The sequence below is a fragment of the Danio rerio genome, chromosome 24 (assembly GCF_052040795.2).
Source record: "Danio rerio strain M-AB ecotype USA chromosome 24, GRCz13ab, whole genome shotgun sequence".
In the NCBI taxonomy this organism is placed as follows: Eukaryota; Metazoa; Chordata; class Actinopteri; order Cypriniformes; family Danionidae; genus Danio; species Danio rerio.
Window position 1 is genome coordinate 39,581,057 of NC_141044.1, and position 21,444 is coordinate 39,602,500.

Genomic DNA, 21,444 nt, shown 5'->3' on the forward strand with positions numbered 1-21,444 from the left:
TTACCAAACAGTACCAAACAGTGTAGTTCACATTAGTTTTAATGTAATGTTACATCAGGATGTAGGAACTGTAGATATACATTCTTATGTACGTTCTTAAATTTAAATCCCACAGTTTGATATCAGATTTGCTGTATATCGAACATTTTAGCAGATAGAAATCATAGTGGTTGAAATGCAAGCATCTAGCATGATGTCTAACTTTAGTTTTCAGAGTTTTTTGGCAAACACCAGACTGACAGAGAAAGCTGGATCACACTCATTTTAAGTCTCGCAGTGATTGCTAGTGACATTTGTGCCCAGCCCATCATTAACTTTCTTTGACCATGGAAAATAATTTTGATGATTTCATTTCTACATGCACAAACATCAGCAGCCTAAACAACACTGACTAACTTTACCTGCAGTGCTTCTGTCAGAGGACCAATACATTCACTTATATCAAAATCCACAAATACAAATATGTTTCACTGAACAACAAAAATTCAAGAAACCTTGTTATGAATCCTTTACATTTTGCAATACTCTTCAGAAGAATTTGACATTAAAGGCAGCATTTTACATAAGCCTATTGAATGTCATGAAATGTCACTTTTCACTCTGATAAAACTACACAATTATGAAATCGAAAGTGAAAAAAGCCATTCAAAAGGGTTCTCTTTTTTTAATTGGGGAAGTCTAACTCCACGTAGTTTGCAGTCTGTTTGTGCCCAGATTTTGCTCATTTCAAACAGGCTTAAACAGAGAGTATCATCTGACCTCAGATTAGACCCACCAGCACCTCATTCTGGATCATTGGGTTCTGATTGGCCGGCCTACAGTAACATCCAGTCTTAAGAATGGACCAGATCCTGTCCAGCATGTTGAAACAGCACAGATCTGCTCTTCCTGGTGTTGTCTGTTCTTTCAGCTGTTTGACATCCACTTTTGATGCAATTCCTATATTCCTCGCTGTGATGCCCTTGTATATTCCCACACAGTTTCTGCTTCTCAAGCTGAAGATAGGGTTGCCACTTTCACCAGGCTGTCCTGCCGTGGACATCAGAAACTCATTTCCTTGGCTCTTCTGACTCCTGGTCGAGGAACCGGTGTCTACTTTGCATGTGTGTGTTTGGAGATGTCCTTTTACATCAAATGTGTAGAAATATAAAGCATCACTGGCATCGGGTGCACCGAAGCGGTCCTGTAAACCTTTGCCCAAAACATCGGTTTGTCCGAGTAATTTAACAAGACACTGGTCTTTGTCAGAAAACATGTGGCGTTCTTGAACAAGCTTTGCCTCATAAATGAGAACAAAGCTCTTGGTGGGGAAGAAAACATAGGCGTCGTATGGACAAGCGTACTGGAATGTATGAAGAGCCGTCAAGATGTAATCGTTCCCCAAATAAACCCCGTAGCAGGACTTTATTGTCTTTTCTCGTTTTAGCTTGATCAGACACACTGGCTCTCTTGCTAAACTCATCTGATTCCAGTCTGTGACCTCCGACTGTGTGATAATCTGTCCATTTCTGAACAACAGTGGACCAGTTTGTGTTCGAAGGAGCTCAATGCACTTCTCGACCTGACAGGAGCTCATGCAGGGAATGGTGAAACCTTTATTCTTGACTCTGCAGTTGAGAGTCTGATCATCTACCTCTTCCTGTTGATTTGTCATGACGGCAGTTTTTCTGCACGTGTCCTTTCGAAACATCTGTATTCTGATGAACAGTGGTCTGAAATATACAGAGAGATGGACAAATAAATGTACAGAACTCCAGTGGGCCACTGTTTGGCTTTTACAATGATAACTTTTAGTGTTATCAAGTTAATAATGTTGGAAATGAAATGAGTGTTTGGTTGGTGATGGCATGAAAAGTATTTTTGAGATGTATCAATGTAATTCAAATGTATTTAATTTTAGTGGTTCGTAACAACAGCACAAAAAAAGGGGTTATTAAGTTTCAGCTAAAGAAACACTGAAACACATTAACAACAAAACTCAAGGTGAAAATGCCAGTGACTTCTTGTTTATGAAACTGTTGTCAGTGAAAACTCATTTTTTTCTGCCGAATGCGTTTCATCATCTACATTTGGTTGTTATGGTTTTGTAGGAAAAAAAGACGTATTTAAATAGCACTTTTTGTCTTTGTACTGTACACTAAAGGCTAAGCAGTGTTTTCTTTTTATTAAGAACAAGTCATAAAGGGAACTCCCTGCTTTTTTTCAGTTTTTTTTTTCTGCTCAATCATAACCCCGCCCCAAACCTAACTCCACCCCTCCTCTGCTTGTCAAAAGCACCCCCTAGTTACAGATACATAATGAGCTGCTGTGGTTGAGCTATGCTACTGCTCTTGTAGCTCAACCAGTAAAGTGGCATGTTGGAAACACAGAAATCAAGGGTTCGATTCCACAGGACAGCAAGAACTAGTGGATTGTTGACTAAACTGATAATGCAACACACTCCGTCTAATAAAACTGCGTTCCATTTAATAATACGATTGAATAAAAAGATTAGTCCATCAGATTAAACAATTACAAAAGAGAAAAATCAATAATTACAACACACTTTGGCTAGAAATGTAATCTAATGAAAGAGCTCTTCATGTTTATAATAATGATGATGATTATAATAATAATAGTGTTACGTCATATCAAATAAATTATTTAAAATTGGAATCAAATGATTACCTTTTTTGTGAGGATTTGAGGTTTTGAGAAACAGCAGGTTTGTGTCAGATTTGAGGCTGGTGACACTGAAGAAAATGAGCAGTGATGGTCTGGGGTTACACTTATATCAGGACATGTACTGTTAATAGTCTGAATTTTATCTCTTGTGTCTGAAAAATTGCTGGATTTCTGTGCTCAGTTTTTTGTTGTTGTTTTGTCCTCAGTCAATAGGGGGCGCTACAGTGACTTCAGCCTTATGTATCACAGAGGAACAATGATCAGTGTTTTACTCTTGTGTTGTCACAGGCTGCATTGCAGTCTAATATTTGATGCCCTTCACTCGCTAACTTCCCTCCGTCTCGTTCACTATGATGTACGTGATTGATTTCGCTTCTCGAGTGTCCACTACTGGCTGAACATCTGAATGGGTATGGACTGCCCTAAACCCTTAAGCACTTAGGAACTACACTGTTGTGATGGCTAAATCTCATTGCATTCTGGGACACATAGGTGCTGGAGTGGACATACAGTACAGTTTGAAGCCGACTCGCTTCCTCTGTCAATATCGAGGGTTTGTCTGTGTCAACTTCCCTCGTTTACTTGACAAAATGGAGCGTGCTTGAAAATGGCGGTGGGGATTCCCCTGAGGGAACAAGTGAAGGGAAATTGGCCTGTGCTTGTCTATAAGTGCAGTGCAATGCGGTCTTAGATTTCACATCATTCGCCCTCCGTGTCAAAAAATGAGCCGGCTTCACTAAACCTCTAAAATACAGCAAGTCTATTACCTTCATTCCTCGAATCTATTCGGCATGAAACTGCCTCATCTTCATCACAAACTCTCTGAATGTTTCGGTTTTCACTCATCAGTGTGCAGTTTTTTGTTGGAAGAAGTCGCCAAACTTGAAAATGAGAAAAAAAACACAAAAGATTGTTTAGGGAATTGATTTATTTCTGCTGTTAAAATGATGCCTGGGTCATCTTTGACCCGTAATTCAACAGGAGGGTTAACAGCATGAAGTGACAGTCAATAGATAGACGCGTATCAACAACTGAGAAGAAAATAACAAAAATGAGGGATTCATCAGACTTCACCATTTCATTCAGTTTGACTGAAAACTAAAAGTGACTAAACACTTCATACAAGCTTAAAAAAAGAATAATAAATGGCAAAAACACAGCAGATATCTTCCAGCTGAAAAAGTATAAAGAGAAGAAGTGTTGATAAACAGCACTACAGAAAGACTAGTTGAGCCTCTTCGAGCATCAGACTGATCCGCTAAAAGTGCTGAATTACAGTTTGCTGGGCTGAAGAGCGCTCTTCTAGCAGTGAAGGGCTTGTTGGATTGGGCTAAAACAGCCTATAGCAGGGCCCTGTAATGTCAGGTTTCCTCCTCTACACACAGTGGTTTCCTCCCACTGAACACCAGCTCAGCTTTGGTCTGAATACTTGACGCAGCGTCAGAAGAGCAGCAGATGTCGAGTCTCAGTCTGTGTTTGGAGCGAGTGCTGAAGAAAATACACAGGTCACACTCCAGATTCAGAAACTCGAGCCGATCTCAAGCTGGAGCTTCACTTTCGAAGCTAATCTTGACTTCATCTGGACCTTTATGAAGGAGTAAAGCTTTTCACACAAAGGATTCTCCATTTACAGCTGTTTAACAGACATTTTTCTTGCTGAGCTGGAAAACTGCAGCGCTTCGATGACCTTTTTCACTCTTTTCCTGTAAGTGTTTTTTGTCCAATAGTAACTGTAATAGGTGTGAATTACTGTAGATGTTTATTACACACAATACTACAGTGACCGTATGAACATGCTGATGTTATCCTGGAACAAACTGCTTTGACGTGACGGTGTGCATTTAATCTTTTAGTCACAGCACCAAAGAGTAATTTAAGGGTTGTTTAGCAGATCCCCCAAGATAAAGAAGAACAAAGTGTGTTGTAGAGCGAATGATGTGTAGACGTCACAGCTTAAAGAAGTGTTCATTTTCAATAAACCAAAGACCGTACAGAACGGGTGTGAAATGTTTATGTCTAAATGTTTTAGGAAATCGTTCGTATTACTTCAGCATTTTTACAGACCCAAAACAACTTGTCCACATGTTATCACTGAAAAATAAAGACAATTTATGGTAAACAAAAAACTGGTGTTTAATCTTTCTTCTTTTTAAAGATTTTAATGTTCATTTTAACTTCTTGATGTTCTTGGCTTTGTCCTGAACCTGTTCAAACTGGTTTGATGACGCTGACAGAAAACACAGAACATTCCAGAATCATTGACTCTGAGCAGAAAACAGACACAGTAAAAGAGCGACAAACTGCTTTCAGTGAAAGAAAAGTTGAGTAAAATAAACTCAAAACTGAGAAAACCTTTACTTCTTTATAAATGATCAATCCAAATCGGTTCATCAGTTGTTGCTTTGATCATGTTCATTCATATATGAACAGTTGCTTTTCGTTCATATTTATTTCAGATCATGACATTTTCAGCCTATAGTAACTGTGTCAGAAAGCTTTGCTGTTGTTAATCTTGAGGTTAACTGTGAAGAGCAAGACTGTTAAACAAACAGGTTCATATGTGTTGCTCAGGCTTTAAATCACGCTTTGCTTCATCTGGAGCTTGACTAAGAAAGCGAGCTCTGAAACACAGAAATGTACTGTTCACACATGAGGATCACGGGCAAGTGAAGGCGTTTGATGAATTCACGACATTCAGTGTGTTCTTGTTTCTTGATCGGTCAATTATCAGTTGTTTTATGTCAATTTTAACGAATGAGCTAGAAATCTTGTCATTTCAGAGGGCATTTGTTGGAAAAGTGAACGCATGTTAACTAAAGATTTCAAAAGATATTGAGTCCTGATACTTTTAGTGATGTTTTACATCATAGTTAGCATCTAAATTAAAGTGAAATACAATCAATTCTGTATATATTAATAATTATTATGTGTAAGTCTACATTCTCAAGATGAGTATTCAGAAAATCAGACAGGTCCATTTGCTGCTTGTTTTGTTCTGTAAAAAGAAATCAAGTATTTTTACAGTTACGTGTTCTCATAGTGCCAAAATATTGAGCAAGATCATTTTCTACTACTATCCATGAAAAAAATAATTGTGTGACGCTTTATTTTAAGGTGTCCTTGTTTCAGTGTTATTGTTCGTATAATCACTAGATAATATTGATTTACTACATCTGCTTACTGTATGGTTAGGGCTAGAACGTGGGATAGGTTTATGGCTGATTGCATGTAATTCTGTATCATTTATTGTATTTACTAAATTCAGATTCACACACATTTTTCCATTTACTTTTTAAATGATGAGACGTATTTTTGTTTTTTAAATAATTCATTTATTTTTTTGACATTTGACAACCTTGACTTTTTCCACACAGAGAGAAATATATTTACACAGTTTTACATATAAATATTATTCAGACAGTACAAATGCAGTACTCAATACTCTGGATCTTGCACATTCCAATCAGGCTTAAACAGAGAGTATCATCTGACCTCAGATTAGACCCACCAGCACCTCATTCTGAATCATTGGGTTCTGATTGGCCGGCCTACAGTAACATCCAGTCTTAAGAATGGACCAGATCCTGTCCAGCATGTTGAAACAGCACAGATCTGCTCTTCCTGGAGTTGTCTGTTCTTTCAGCTGTTTGACATCCACTTTTGACGCAATTCCTATATTCCTCGCTGTGATGCCCTTGTATATTCCCACACAGTTTCTGCTTCTCAAGCTGAAGATCGGGTTGCCACTTTCACCAGGCTGTCCTGCCGTGGACATCAGAAACTCATTTCTTTGGCTCTTCTGACTCCTGGTCGAGGAACAGGTGTCTACTTTGCATGTGTGTGTTTGGAGATGTCCTTTTACATCAAATGTGTAGAAATATAAAGCATCACTCGCATCGGGTGCACCGAAGCGGTCCTGTAAACCTTTGCCCAAAACATCGGTTTGTCCGAGTAATTTAACAAGACACTGGTCTTTGTCAGAAAACATGTGGCGTTCTTGAACAAGCTTTGCCTCATAAATGATAACAAAGCTCTTGGTGGGGAAGAAAACATAGGCGTCGTATGGACAAGCGTACTGGAATGTATGAAGAGCCGTCAAGATGTAATCGTTCCCCAAATAAACCCCGTAGCAGGACTTTATTGTCTTTTCTCGTTTTAGCTTGATCAGACACACTGGCTCTCTTGCTAAACTCAGCTGATTCCAGTCTGTGACCTCCGACTGTGTGATAATCTGTCCATTTCTGAACAACAGTGGACCAGTTTGTGTTCGAAGGAGCTCAATGCACTTCTCGACCTGACAGGAGCTCATGCAGGGAATGGTGAAACCTTCATTCTTGACTCTGCAGTTGAGAGTCTGATCATCTACCTCTTCCTGTTGATTTGTCATGACGGCAGTTTTTCTGCACGTGTCCTTTCGAAACATCTGTATTCTGATGAACAGTGGTCTGAAATATACAGAGAGATGGACAAATAAATGTACAGAACTCCAGTGGGCCACTGTTTGGCTTTTACAATGATAACTTTTAGTGTTATCAAGTTAATAATGTTGGAAATTAAATGAGTGTTTGGTTGGTGATGGCATGAAAAGTATTTTTGAGATGTATCAATGTAATTCAGATGTATTTAATTTTAGTGGTTCGTAACAACAGCACAAAAAAAGGGTTATTACTTAAGTTTTAGCTAAAGAAACACTGAAACACATTAACAACAAAACTCAAGGTGAAAATGCCAGTGACTTCTTGTTTATGAAACTGTTGTCAGTGAAAACTCATTTTTTTCTGCCGAATGCGTTTCATCATCTACATTTGGTCTGTCATGGTTTTGTAGGAAAAAAAGACTTATTTAAATAGCACTTTTTGTCTTTGTACTGTACACTAAAGGCTAAGCAGTGTTTTCTTTTGATTAAGAACAAGTCATAAAGGGAACTCCCTGCTTTTTTTCTGTTTTTTTTTTTTCTGCTCAATCATAACCCCGTACCAAACCTAACTCCACCCCTCCTCTGCTTGTCAAAAGCACCCCCTAGTTACAGATACATAATGAGCTGCTGTGGTTGAGCTATGCTACTGCTCTTGTAGCTCAACCAGTAAAGTGGCATGTTGGAAACACAGAAATCAAGGGTTCGATTCCACAGGACAGCAAGAACTAGTGGATTGTTGACTAAACTGATAATGCAACACACTCCGTCTAATAAAACTGCGTTCCATTTAATAATACGATTGAATAAAAAGATTAGTCCATCAGATTAAACAATTACAAAAGAGAAAAATCAATAATTACAACACACTTTGGCTAGAAATGTAATCTGATGAAAGAGCACTTCATGATAATAATGATGATGATGATTATAATAATAATAGTGTTACGTCACATCAAATAAATTATTTAAAATTGGAATCAAATGATTACCTTTTTTGTGAGGATTTGAGGTTTTGAGAAACAGCAGGTTTGTGTCAGATTTGAGGCTGGTGACACTGAAGAAAATGAGCAGTGATGGTCTGGGGTTACACTTATATCAGGACATGTACTGTTAATAGTCTGAATTTTATCTCTTGTGTCTGAAAAATTGCTGGATTTCTGTGCTCAGTTTTTTGTTGTTGTTTTTTCCTCAGTCAATAGGGGGCACTACAGTGACTTTAGTCTTATGTATCACAGAGGAACAATGATCAGTGTTTTACTCTTGTGTTGTCACAGGCTGCAGTGCAGTCTAATATTTGATGCCCTTCACTCGCTAACTTTCCTTCGTCTCGTTCACTATGATGTACGTGATTGATTTCGCTTCTCGAGTGTCCACTACTGGCTGAACATCTGAATGGGTATGGACTGCCCTAAACCCTTAAGCACTTAGGAACTACACTGTTGTGATGGCTAAATCTCATTGCATTCTGGGACACATAGGTGCTGGAGTGGACATACAGTACAGTTTGAAGCCGACTCGCTTCCTCTGTCAATATCGAGGGTTTGTCTGTGTCAACTTCCCTCGTTTACTTGACAAAATGGAGCGTGCTTCAAAATGGCGGTGGGGATTCCCCTAAGGGAACAAGTGAAGGGAAATTGGCCTGTGCTTGTCTATAAGTGCAGTGCAATGCGGTCTTAGATTTCACATCATTCGCCCTCCGGGTCAAAAAATGAGCCGCCTTCACTAAACCTCTAAAATAAAGCAGCTAAATTTAATTTCAATCCCCAAATCTATTCGGCATGAAACTGCCTCATCTTCATCACAAACTCTCTGAATGTTTCGGTTTTCACTCATCAGTGTGCAGTTTTTTGTTGGAAGAAGTCGTCAAACTTGAAAATGAGAAAAAAAACACAAAAGATTGTTTAGGGAATTGATTTATTTCTGCTGTTAAAATGATGCCTGGGTCATCTTTGACCCGTAATTCAACAGGAGGGTTAACAGCATGAAGTGACAGTCAATAGATAGACGCGTATCAACAACTGAGAAGAAAATAACAAAAATGAGGGATTCATCAGACTTCACCATTTCATTCAGTTTGACTGAAAACTAAAAGTGACTAAACACTTCATACAAGCTTAAAAAAAGAATAATAAATGGCAAAAACACAGCAGATATCTTCCAGCTGAAAAAGTATAAAGAGAAGAAGAAGTGTTGATAAACAGCACTACAGAAAGACTAGTTGAGCCTCTTCGAGCATCAGACTGATCCGCTAAAAGTGCTGAATTACAGTTTGCTGGGCTGAAGAGCGCTCTTCTAGCAGTGAAGGGCTTGTTGGATTGGGCTAAAACAGCCTATAGCAGGGCCCTGTAATGTCAGGTTTCCTCCTCTACACACAGTGGTTTCCTCCCACTGAACACCAGCTCAGCTTTAGTCTGAATACTTGACGCAGCGTCAGAAGAGCAGCAGATGTCGAGTCTCAGTCTGTGTTTGGAGCGAGTGCTGAAGAAAATACACAGGTCACACTCCAGATTCAGAAACTCGAGCCGATCTCAAGCTGGAGCTTCACTTTCGAAGCTAATCTTGACTTCATCTGGACCTTAATGAAGGAGTAAAGCTTTTCACACAAAGGATTCTCCATTTACAGCTGTTTAACAGACATTTTTCTTGCTGAGCTGGAAAACTGCAGCGCTTCGATGACCTTTTTCACTCTTTTCCTGTAAGTGTTTTTTGTCCAATTGTTACTGTAATAGGTGTGAATTACTGTAGATGTTTATTACACACAATACTACAGTGACCGTATGAACATATGCTGATGTTATCCTGGAACAAACTGCTTTGACGTGACGGTGTGCATTTAATTTTTAGTTACAGCACCAAAGAGTAATTTAAGGGTTGTTTAGCAGATCCCCCAAGATAAAGAAGAACAAAGTGTGTTGTAGAGCGAATGATGTGTAGACGTCACAGCTTAAAGAAGTGTTCATTTTCAATAAACCAAAGACCGTACAGAACGGGTGTGAAATGTTTATGTCTAAATGTTTTAAGAATCGTTCGTATTCAGCATTTTTACAGACCCAAAACAACTTGTTCACATGTTATCACTGAAAAATAAAGACAATTTATGGTAAACAAAAAACTGGTGTTTAATCTTTCTTCTTTTTAAAGATTTTAATGTTCATTTTAACTTCTTGATGTTCTTGGCTTTGTCCTGAACCTGTTCAAACTGGTTTGATGACGCTGACAGAAAACATAGAACATTCCAGAATCATTGACTCTGAGCAGAAAACAGACACAGTAAAAGAGCGACAAACTGCTTTCAGTGAAAGAAAAGTTGAGTAAAATGAACTCAAAACTGAGAAAGCCTTTACTTCTTTATAAATGATCAATCCAAATCGGTTCATCAGTTGTTGCTTTGATCATGTTCATTCATATATGAACAGTTGCTTTTCGTTCATATTTATTTCAGATCATGACATTTTCAGCCTATAGTAACTGTGTCAGAAAGCTTTGCTGTTGTTAATCTTGAGGTTAACTGTGAAGAGCAAGACTGTTGAACAAACAGGTTCATATGTGTTGCTCAGGCTTTAAATCACGCTTTGCTTCATCTGGAGCTTGACTAAGAAAGCGAGCTCTGAAACACAGAAATGTACTGTTCACACATGAGGATCACGGGCAAGTGAAGGCGTTTGATGAATTCACGACATTCAGTGTGTTCTTGTTTCTTGTTCATTCAATTATCAGTTGTTTTATGTCAATTTTAACGAATGAGCTAGAAATCTTGTCATTTCAGAGGGCATTTGTTGGAGAAGTGAACGCATGTTAACTAAAGATTTCAAAAGATATTGAGTCCTGATACTTTTAGTGATGTTTTACATCATAGTTAGCATCTAAATTAAAGTGAAATACAATCAATTCTGTATATATTAATAATTATTATGTGTAAGTCTACATTCTCAAGATGAGTATTCAGAAAATCAGACAGGTCCATTTGCTGCTTGTTTTGTTCTGTAAAAAGAAATCAAGTATTTTTACAGTTACGTGTTCTCATAGTGCCAAAATATTGAGCAAGATCATTTTCTACTACTATCCATGAAAAAAATAATTGTGTGACGCTTTATTTTAAGGTGTCCTTGTTTCAGTGTTATTGTTCGTATAATCACTAGATAATATTGATTTACTACATCTGCTTACTGTATGGTTAGGGCTAGAACGTGGGATAGGTTTATGGCTGATTGCATGTAATTCTGTACCTTTTATTGTATTTACTTGGAGAACGTGTAAGAGGACAACTAAAATAAAAGGTTACCAAATTCAGATTCACACAGATTTTTCCATTTACTTTTTAAATGATGAGACGTATTTTTGTTTTTTAAATAATTCATTTATTTTTTTGACATTTGACAACCTTGACTTTTTCCACACACAGAGAAATATATTTACACAGTTTTACATATAAATATTATACAGACAGTACAAATGCAGTACTCGATACTCTGAAACTTGCATTTTTCAATCAGGCTTAAACAGAGAGTATCATCTGACCTCAGATTAGACCCACAAACACCTCATTCTGAATCATTGGGTTCTGATTGGCCGGCCTACAGTAACATCCAGTCTTAAGAATGGACCAGATCCTGTCCAGCATGTTGAAACAGCACAGATCTGCTCTTCCTGGAGTTGTCTGTTCTTTCAGCTGTTTGACATCCACTTTTGACGCAATTCCTATATTTCTCGCTGTGATGCACTTGTATATTCCCACACAGTTTCTGCTTCTCAAGCTGAAGATAGGGTTGCCACTTTCACCAGGCTGTCCTGCCGTGGACATCAGAAACTCATTTCTTTGGCTCTTCTGACTCCTGGTCGAGGAACAGGTGTCTACTTTGCATGTGTGTGTTTGGAGATGTCCTTTTACATCAAATGTGTAGAAATATAAAGCATCACTGGCATCAGGTGCACCGAAGCGGTCCTGTAAACCTTTGCCCAAAACATCGGTTTGTCCGAGTAATTTAACAAGACACTGGTCTTTGTCAGAAAACATGTGGCGTTCTTGAACAAGCTCTGCCTCATAAATGAGAACAAAACTCTTGGTGGGGAAGAAAACATAGGCGTCGTATGGACAAGCGTACTGGAATGTATGAAGAGCCGTCAAGATGTAATCGTTCCCCAAATAAACCCCGTAGCAGGACTTTATTGTCTTTTCTCGTTTTAGCTTGATCAGACACACTGGCTCTCTTGCTAAACTCAGCTGATTCCAGTCTGTGACCTCCGACTGTCTGATAATCTGTCCATTTCTGAACAACAGTGGACCAGTTTGTGTTTGAAGGTATTTAATGGACTCTTTGACTTGACAGGAACTCATGCAGGGAATGGTGAAACCTTCATTCTTGACTCTGCAATTGAGAGTCTGATCATCTACCTCTACCTGTTGATTTGTCATGACGGCAGTTTTTCTGCACGTGTCCTTTCGAAACATCTGTATTCTGATGAACAGTGGTCTGAAATATACAGAGAGATGGACAAATAAATGTACGGAACTCCAGTGGGCCACTGTTTGGCTTTTACAATGATAACTTTTAGTGTTATCAAGTTAATAATGTTGGAAATTAAATGAGTGTTTGGTTGGTGATGGCATGAAAAGTATTTTTGAGATGTATCAATGTACTTCAGATGTATTTAATTTTAGTGGTTCGTAACAAGAGCACATTTTGTACTTGACAGATACCATAAAAAGGGGTTATTACTTAAGTTTCAGCTAAAGAAACACTGAAACACATTGACAACAAAACTCAAGGTGAAAATGCCAGTGACTTCTTGTTTATGAAACTGTTGTCAGTGAAAACTCATTTTTTTCTGCCGAATGCGTTTCATCATCTACATTTGGTCTGTCATGGTTTTGTAGGAAAAAAGACGTATTTAAATAGCACTTTTTGTCTTTGTACTGTACACTAAAGGCTAAGCAGTGTTTTCTTTTGATTAAGAACAAGTTTTTAGTCATAAAGGGAACTCCCTGCTTTTTTCAGTCATTTCTGGTCATTCATAACCCCGCCCCAAACCTAACTCCACCCCTCCTCTGCTTGTCAAAAGCACCCACTAGTTACAGATACATAATGAGCTGCTGTGGTTGAGGTGCCCTACAGCTCTTGTAGCTCAACCAGTACAGTGGGATGTTGGAAACACAGAAATCACAGTTCGATTCCACAAGAGAGTAAGAACTGTTCAATTGTAGACGAAACTTACTATGCAACACTTGTGGCTAAAAATCTACTCAGAGAAAATTGTTTTCCATTTAATAATAAGAATAATAAGATAAAATAATAAGATCAGTACATAAGATTAAACAATTACAAAAAAGAAAAATCACTCAAACCATTACAAAAAGAAAAAAACCCTTAAACAATTACGAAAAAGAAAAAGTCATAATTACCTTGTCGACGACGCTGAAGAAAGTCACTGCAGAGGCTTGAGGAGACATATTTAAGAGGAGACATTGGAGAGAACTTGCTGCGGGTTTTTTTCAATGCTGCGGGTTTTTTCAGTCACTAGAGGTCGTCTTTTCATTCAAGTATTACAGAGAGAAAGTGAACAGTGTTTTATGCTATGAAAAGGTTCCATTTTATAAAGATTCTTCATAGAACCACTGATGTCAGTGAAGTCAGATTATTATACCGAACTAAAATTAAAATGTGAAACAAATCATTTTGTTAGTTGAAAGAAAATACATGTTAAGAGAAAAATATATAAAATATTGGTAACACTTATTCTAGTTTCTTATTATTATGGCTTATTAACCTGCTTATTAAGATATCTGCTGTTTATTGGTGCTTATAAAGTATGATCTTATTAAACATCCCTAATATCCTATCCAATACCAAAACCCAACTACTGCCTTAAGAACTATTAATAAGCAGCAAAGTATTCAATAATTGAGCTAAAAGTCTTGGTTAAAGGTTTGTTAATAGTGATAATTTTATGATAAAATCTGAATAAACATATATATTTCTAAACTTTAGCTGGGTGTATATGACTTTGACTTGAAAGAAAAATGATTTGAGACAAAGAAGACATATTTTAATCAAATGTGGCAAAAACACAGCAGTGAAGTGTATGACCACTCGCAAGAAAATAACAAAAATGACGGATTCATCAGACTTCATTATTTCATTCACTTTGAATGAAAACTAAAATATAAAAGTGACTAAACACTTCATAAATGCTTAAAATAATAATAAAAAATGGCAAAAACACAGCAAATATCCTCAAGCTTTAAAAGTATAGAGAATAATAGATTACAAGAATAATTGAGCCTCCTCGAGCATCAGATTGATCAGCTAAAAGTACAGAATTCAAGTTTGCTGCACTGAAAAGCGCTCTCTTAGCAGGGAAGTGCTTGTTGAATTGGGCTGAACAGTCTATAGCAGGCCCTGTGACGTCCCAGACAGACAGGTTTCCTCCTTTACACACAGTCAGTCCTCTGAACTGAACACCATCTCAGCTTTAGTCTGAACACTTGATGAGCTTCAGAAGAGCAGCAGATGTCGAGTCTCAGTCTGTGTTTGGAGCGAGTGCTGAAGAATGTACACCGGTCACACTCCAGATTCAGAAACTCAACCTGATCTCAAGCTGGAGCTTCACTTTCTAAGCCAAACTTGACTTTATTTGGACTTTTATGACGGAGTAAAGCTTTTCACACAAAGGATTCTCCATTTACAGCTGTTTAACAGACATTTTTCTTGCTGAGCTGGAAAACTGCAGCGCTTCGATGACCTTTTTCACTCTTTCCCTGTGTAAGTGTTCTTTGTCCAATTGTAATTGGTGTGAATTACTGTAGATGTTTATTACACACAACACTACAGTGACTGTATTAACTTATGTTGATGTTATCCTGGAACAAACTGCTTTGACGTGACGGTGTGTATTTAATCTTTTCCTTACAGCACCAAAGAGTAATATAAGGGTTGTTCAGCGCATCCTGTATAAGATAAAGAATAACAAACTGTGTTGTAAAGCGAATGATGTGTAGATGTCACAGCTTAAAGAAGTGTTCATTGTCAATACAATAAAGACAACACAGAAGTGTGAAATGTTTCTGACTAAATGTTTTTAAAACTCTTTCGTATCACTTCTGCATTTTTACTAATCTAAAGCAACTTGTCCACATGTTACCACTGAAAAATAAAGACAATTTATGGTAAACAAAGAACTGGTGTTTAATCTTTCTTCTTTTTATTAATTTTAATGTTATTTTTAACTTCTCGAACGTTCTTTGGCTTTGTCCTGAACCTGTTCAAACTGGTTTGATGACGCTGACAGAAAACACAGAACATTCCAGAATCATTGACTCTGAGCAGAAAACAGACACAGGAAAAGAGCGACAAACTGCTTTCAGTAAAATCTGAGAAAACTTTATTGTGTATAGAAATTAAATAGAGTTGTATAATACACAAAACTTGACTGAGGAAAGCCAGAAAAGATCAGAAGCAGGAGATGAAGGATTGATGGTAGTAAGGATGCGCAGGTCCTCCATTAGATCTCACCAAAGGCAGCAGAAAGAGGCCATTTTATGGCCATCCATGTTTGTTCGAAAGCCATTTTTATGACCTGCCAAGACCGCAGGAAGTAGCTCAAGATCATTTTCATTTTTGTCTGTTCTCCGTGTTTTGCGATGGTTAAATAAGGCTTAAGAAGGTCATGGGTCTCTTCCAGCGGGTCATTTAGACTCTGATGGTCAATGATGGCGACGTCTGCTGGCCTCTGTGTTCTAGTGCCTGGATCCAGTGTCCTCCACTCCTCCATCTGCACCTCATATTCCCTCAGAGAGATTTCACACATCATTTTCTGTTACAGGAAAAAACAAACAAACAATAATAAAACGCTCTCCATGTGTCAGTGAAAATCTCTGTTTCATCTTTTTGTGTATAAAACTCGTTTGTTTGCTGCTGGCTTTAATTTTACAGTCATTGAAGCGATAACATTACTGATGTTACATTAGTCGACCAAACTCTGAAGCTTGTGTCAGCAAAAGAATCCAGCACTGACTTAATTTCATTTCGATTTAGTCATTCTGTAAATGAAGAGATGAATGGATGGATGAATGAATGTAGCAAAGGAAGTAGCAGTTTGGTCGGAGCTGGTCCTCATTTTGACCACCAGATGACCTCATGATTTTCTTCTTAACAAACCATGCGGGACTTTTTGCTTAAACTGCACTGACATGAAATTCTGAAATGATTTCAATGGGGATAATTTGGGCATTTTTTGCAGATATTGTGTAAACCCAATTTATGGAGAGTAAATGAGGGTGAAAATAAACAATTTCATCAAAATGCAAGAAAATGTCAAACTTGACACTCTGTGGTCTGTGGCATTATCACAGGCAAAATGTTTAAAACGTTTTGTTGGGTCTTTCTGTCTGAAGAAGGGTTTACTCCTAAGGCCAAGTCCACATCTCTGCTTTTTCCTGTTTGCTCATTCATAACCCTGCCCCTAAACCTAACCCCACCCACACCTCCGCTTCTGGCTTGTGTCATGAACACCTCCCAGTTACAGATACATAATGAGCTGCTGTGGTTGAGGTGCGCAACAGCTCTTGTAGCTCAACCAGTAAACTGACATGTTGGTAACACAGAAATCACAGGTTTGATTCCACAAGAGAGCAAGAACTGGTGGATTGTAGACAAAACTTACAAAGCAACGCATGTGGCTAAAAATCTACTCAGAGAAAATTGAGTTCCGTTTAAAAATAAGATTAATAAGATGAACTGAAAAGATCAGTACAAAAGATTAAACAATTATGAAAAAGGAAAATCACAAACAATTACGAAAAAAAAATCTCTTTAACAATAAAAAAAAAGAAAAAGTCATAATTACCTTGTCGACGACGCCGAAGAAAGTAAGTGCAGAGGCTTGGGGAGACATATTTAAGAGGACACATTCGAGAAAACTTCGAATTTGCTGTTCTTCAATGCTGCGGGTTTTTTGTTCAGTCACTAGAGGTCGTCTTTTCATTCAAGTATTACAAAGAGAAAGTAAACAGTGTTCATTCTTAAACATGAAGCTTCTGACAGACAGCGATGCCATTGAAAAAATATTTCATTATTGTGAAGAACATTTGAAAAACTTAGCAAACCTTGCACTTTGAAGACACTTTTTTGCGATGAAAAGGTTCAATTTATAAATATTTTTCATAGAACCACTGATGTCAGTGAAGTCAGATTATTATACTGAACTAATATTAAAATGTGAAACTAAAATCATTTTGTTAGTTGAAAGAAAATACATGTTAAGAGAAAAATATATAAAATATTGGTAACACTTATTCTAGTTTCTTATTCTAGTTTCCAATTTTAGTGGCTTATTAACCTGCTTATTAAGATATTCCTGAACCAATACCTGTCACTCAGAACAGGTGGATTGTTGGATTGTTACAATGCAACTCGCTTTGGCTAAAAATCTACTCAGATAAAGTTGCATTCCATTTAAAAATAAGATTAATAAGATGAATTAATAAGATCAGTGAATGAGATTAAACAATTACAAAAAAAGAAAAATCTTTTAAACAATTAGAAAAAAAAATAAAAAGTCATAATTAGCTCGTCTACGACGCTGTAGAAAGTAACTGCAGAGGCTTGGGGAGACATATTTAAGAGGAGACATTGGAGAACATTTTTGCTGTTCTTCAACGCTGCGGGTTTTTTTCAGTCACTAGAGGTCGTCTTTTCATTCAAGTATTGCAGAGAGAAAGTAAACAGTGTTCACTCTTAAACATGAAGCTTCTGAAAGACAGTGATGCCATTAAAAACATATCTTTGGTTCAACAAAAACCTCCAAAAGAACCTTTCTAAAGACTTTTTAAAAGATTCATTATTGTGAAGAAGATTTAAAAACCCAGCAAACCTTTTTACACTTTGAAGCAGGTTTTAATAAAGATGCTTTTAATATAGATTTTAAATGGCACCTATTTTACCCCTTTTTCAATATTTAAGAGAAGTCTTGTGTATCCAGCATGTATCTGTAAATTTTCAACTCAAAACAGCCATCAGATTATTTATTATACATTTCTCCATATTTAAGGTGTTAAGACTTTGTAGCTGTTTCTGTTGCTTGTGCCTTTAATGCAAATGAGTTTGTTCTCCACGTCCACCGTTCCCACCAAGTGTGCCGCAAGCCTACGTTTGAGTGAAGGTTTCGGCCGTTAGATCGCCCCCTGGGGGCTGGCTGCAGTACAAGTCATAAAGCCTGCCTCCTCCGTGTTAATGAAGGAGACTTGAGCCCAAATAAAAAAAAATATTACACTTGCAATAAAATGTCCTGAAAGATAGTTCTGGTCGATTAAGGCACTGGTTATTGTGCTGAAATAGGTGCAGATCTTCATTTTTGTAAACAGTTTTTTAGCATTAATTTAATGCTGGGCGTGTCATCGTGATTGACAGCTGTGATTGACAGTTTCTCAAAGCGCGGCGTCTGAGCTTCGGCAGGAGACTGAAGTAGACTGAAATGTTATTATTCGATTTCTGTGTTATTTTACCATGACAAAATGAGTTCAGCAGTAAACTATAGTTTCTGACATACATGATCCTGGTAGAACACTGTTTATTCGCTAAGTTCAGGGCTTTTTTCGGGCTTTATTAGTTTGCTGATACACGCCTAACCACCCAGATAGCAAAACACAGTTCCGGCTAGATTCTCGCCTGCCGGAGACTTATCTCTTAGAGCTCAGACTGACTAATGTTACCTCTGCTGGACCTACTCCGGATGCCTGGACTCACTACCCAATTCCAGCCCGAGTCAATCGAGCCAGATGCGGCAGCCGAGCGAGCAGGCGCTGCCGCATGCGCCGCGAGTAAGTTATGCGCTGCGGCCTGGAGCTGGCGCGATTGAATATATAAAACCCTCATATTTGTTAACGTTATTACATCCATTTGTGTTGATATGACAGCAAACGCATGCTGAGAAGTTCGGGGGGCGTAGTTGATTTTACATAAAGCGTTTGGTTGGAAGCTCGACTCCGCTCATTTTCGCGGCTCCTCCTCTGGCTCCATCAGACAATCCTTCTGCGCATGTCTGGCTCCAATTTCAGCAGTCTTTTGCGACAGTTTGTGCCCGTCAAGCAGGCGTTTTGCCCTCAAGGCGTTCAATGGGAAAAAGGGCTGTCGCGTCGTCCATATTTTTTACAGTCATTGGTTCCCACTTGCATATAACAGCCATAGAGATCGCTCGCCTTCATGTAGATAAACAGTAAAACAATACATTGACAGACAAGAATTAAGTCGATCTCACTTTCAGATGTTATTTAATATATATTTGTTGTCAACATATATTTATGTCAATGTTGTCATAAAGTTCACGTGCAAACACACACACACAAACACACACACGCACGCACGCACGCACGCACGCACGCACACACACACACACGTTTGTTTTTGTGAAAAGTGGGGACATTACATAGGTTTCCATTCATTTTATACTGTCCAAACCGTATATTGTATTGCCCTCACCCCACCCCATCCCTAAACCCAACTATCACAGAACGCTGTGTGCAGCTTTACTCTCTGATTAAACTCATTCTGTAGGATTTATAAGCATTTTGAGAAATGAGGATGTCACCAATGTCTTCATATTTCACCTCCTTTTTGTAATACCTGTGTCATACCAATGTCATTATTCAGATTTGTTTCCTGATATGTCACAAAAACACGCGCACACACGCACGCACGCACGCACGCACACACACACACACACACATAGCTTTATCTTTACACTGTTTTTGCACAACAAATGAGACAGGATACACGTTAATATACAGTGCTGTATGGTCATCCTTTATGTTAATGTACAAAATAAAAAAAATTAATCCTTTTTTAACGTCAAGAAATAAAAAAACAGACTTATTGTATTTATATCACCCCAATATGACTGTGGACACAATATACCTGCACACAGTTCTGTCCAAACAGCTTACAAACGATTGTTTATATTATTCTATGTTGTATTATAAATTGTGTTATATAGACACATTCAGACATCTATGTTCAATTTGCTAATCAGCATTTAAAAATTTAAAAAGCATTTTGGTTACTTATCATTGACGACCATGAGCTCACACATTTAAACTTTTTTCTGTCAAACTAATGTTTGACATCTGTTTAAAATGTCAGTAAATCCACCACACTTCATGCGAATGGTTTTTTGTTCTGTAGGGATTTTCTACAAAATAAAGAGATAAAATAAGTTATACTTGTTTAATCTGAATAAATGTAATGTGTATAGTCAGTTTTACATTGTTGGCTGATAGATCTTTTCACCCCTAACCATTGAAATATTTAAAAATGCTGTACAAATTATAGCTATTGCATGATAATATTTTATTTTTCTGATTTTTTTAGTTTATCCCAGTAGAGTAGGCAATACATCCTTGTTAATTCTTAACTCAGATTTACAATGTATTTCCTCACTCTCTACTTTAATATATCTGGAAGGTTTTGTGATTCAAAAGAATGCGACTTTTTTTTTTTATTATTAAAATTATTATTAATTAATTTGTTGATTTTTTTTTTTCTCCCATTTTATTCATCATTTTTTCTTTTCTTTTTGTATTAAGATGCACCTCTTTTGTGTATTCCCTCTTTGGGATGTTACCAAGCCTCTCATGTTAAATGACAACATATGGACGGAACAAATATGGTACACTGTTTTCTCACTGTCAACTCAGGAACTCTGGAATGATGTGTATATGTGTGTATGCATGTGTGTATGTGCATATATATATATATATATATATATATATATATATATATATATATATATATATATATATATATATATATATATATATATATATATATATATATATATGCACATACACACATACATACGTTGAAAGAGAAAAAAAATATATATATATATATATTATTATTATTATTATTTTTATTATTTTTTTTTTCTCTTTCAACGCCGTGGTTTTGGTAGGGTCGGGGTAATGTAATGCTTTAAACTGTAAATGCAGAAACTCAATAATTAAATATTCCAAAAAAATTCATAACTCAGATTTGACCACAAGATGGCGCCATTGTGCCGATAACAGACTTACCTTATAAAATATATATTTAGCAGTTTTGTTTCTAGCTGTAAATACATGTAGAATTAAGATACAGATGTTAAAATTAAAAACTAAAAAACAGAGAATAACACAGAAAGAAAAAATAAATAATCATAAAGATTAGGGCACAATTAGTTCACAGCTTTCTCTCACTCTCTCTATAAATATATGAATGTGTGTGTGGATGTGTATGTGATTGTATATGTGTGTGTATGTCGTTTATTATAATATAATATCATTAGTAGATCCATTATTGAACTTTATAGTTGATGTACTGATTTAATGCTGT

The 21,444-nt window shown here is 37.2% G+C and overlaps 4 protein-coding genes across 8 annotated transcripts in view; 1 reads left to right on the forward strand and 3 right to left on the reverse strand.

Annotated features, from left to right (window-relative positions):
* The window catches only part of map3k14b (mitogen-activated protein kinase kinase kinase 14b), a 471,535-nt gene that overhangs the window by 290,053 nt on the left and 160,038 nt on the right, over positions 1-21,444 (forward strand). The gene's annotated exons all lie outside the window — the stretch shown is intronic.
* LOC147831136 (uncharacterized) lies at positions 724-4,544 on the reverse strand. Its single transcript, XM_087310164.1, has one exon. The coding sequence runs from the start codon at positions 1,688-1,690 to the stop codon at positions 761-763; it is 930 nt and encodes a 309-aa protein (XP_087166290.1). The 5' UTR covers positions 1,691-4,544; the 3' UTR covers positions 724-760.
* LOC147831137 (uncharacterized) lies at positions 4,544-9,191 on the reverse strand. The gene has a single exon (XM_087310166.1). It carries the CDS (start codon positions 7,085-7,087, stop codon positions 6,158-6,160), a length of 930 nt encoding a protein of 309 aa, XP_087166292.1. The 5' UTR covers positions 7,088-9,191; the 3' UTR covers positions 4,544-6,157.
* LOC147831138 (uncharacterized) lies at positions 11,491-14,167 on the reverse strand. The gene has a single exon (XM_087310165.1). It carries the CDS (start codon positions 12,528-12,530, stop codon positions 11,601-11,603), a length of 930 nt encoding a protein of 309 aa, XP_087166291.1. The 5' UTR covers positions 12,531-14,167; the 3' UTR covers positions 11,491-11,600.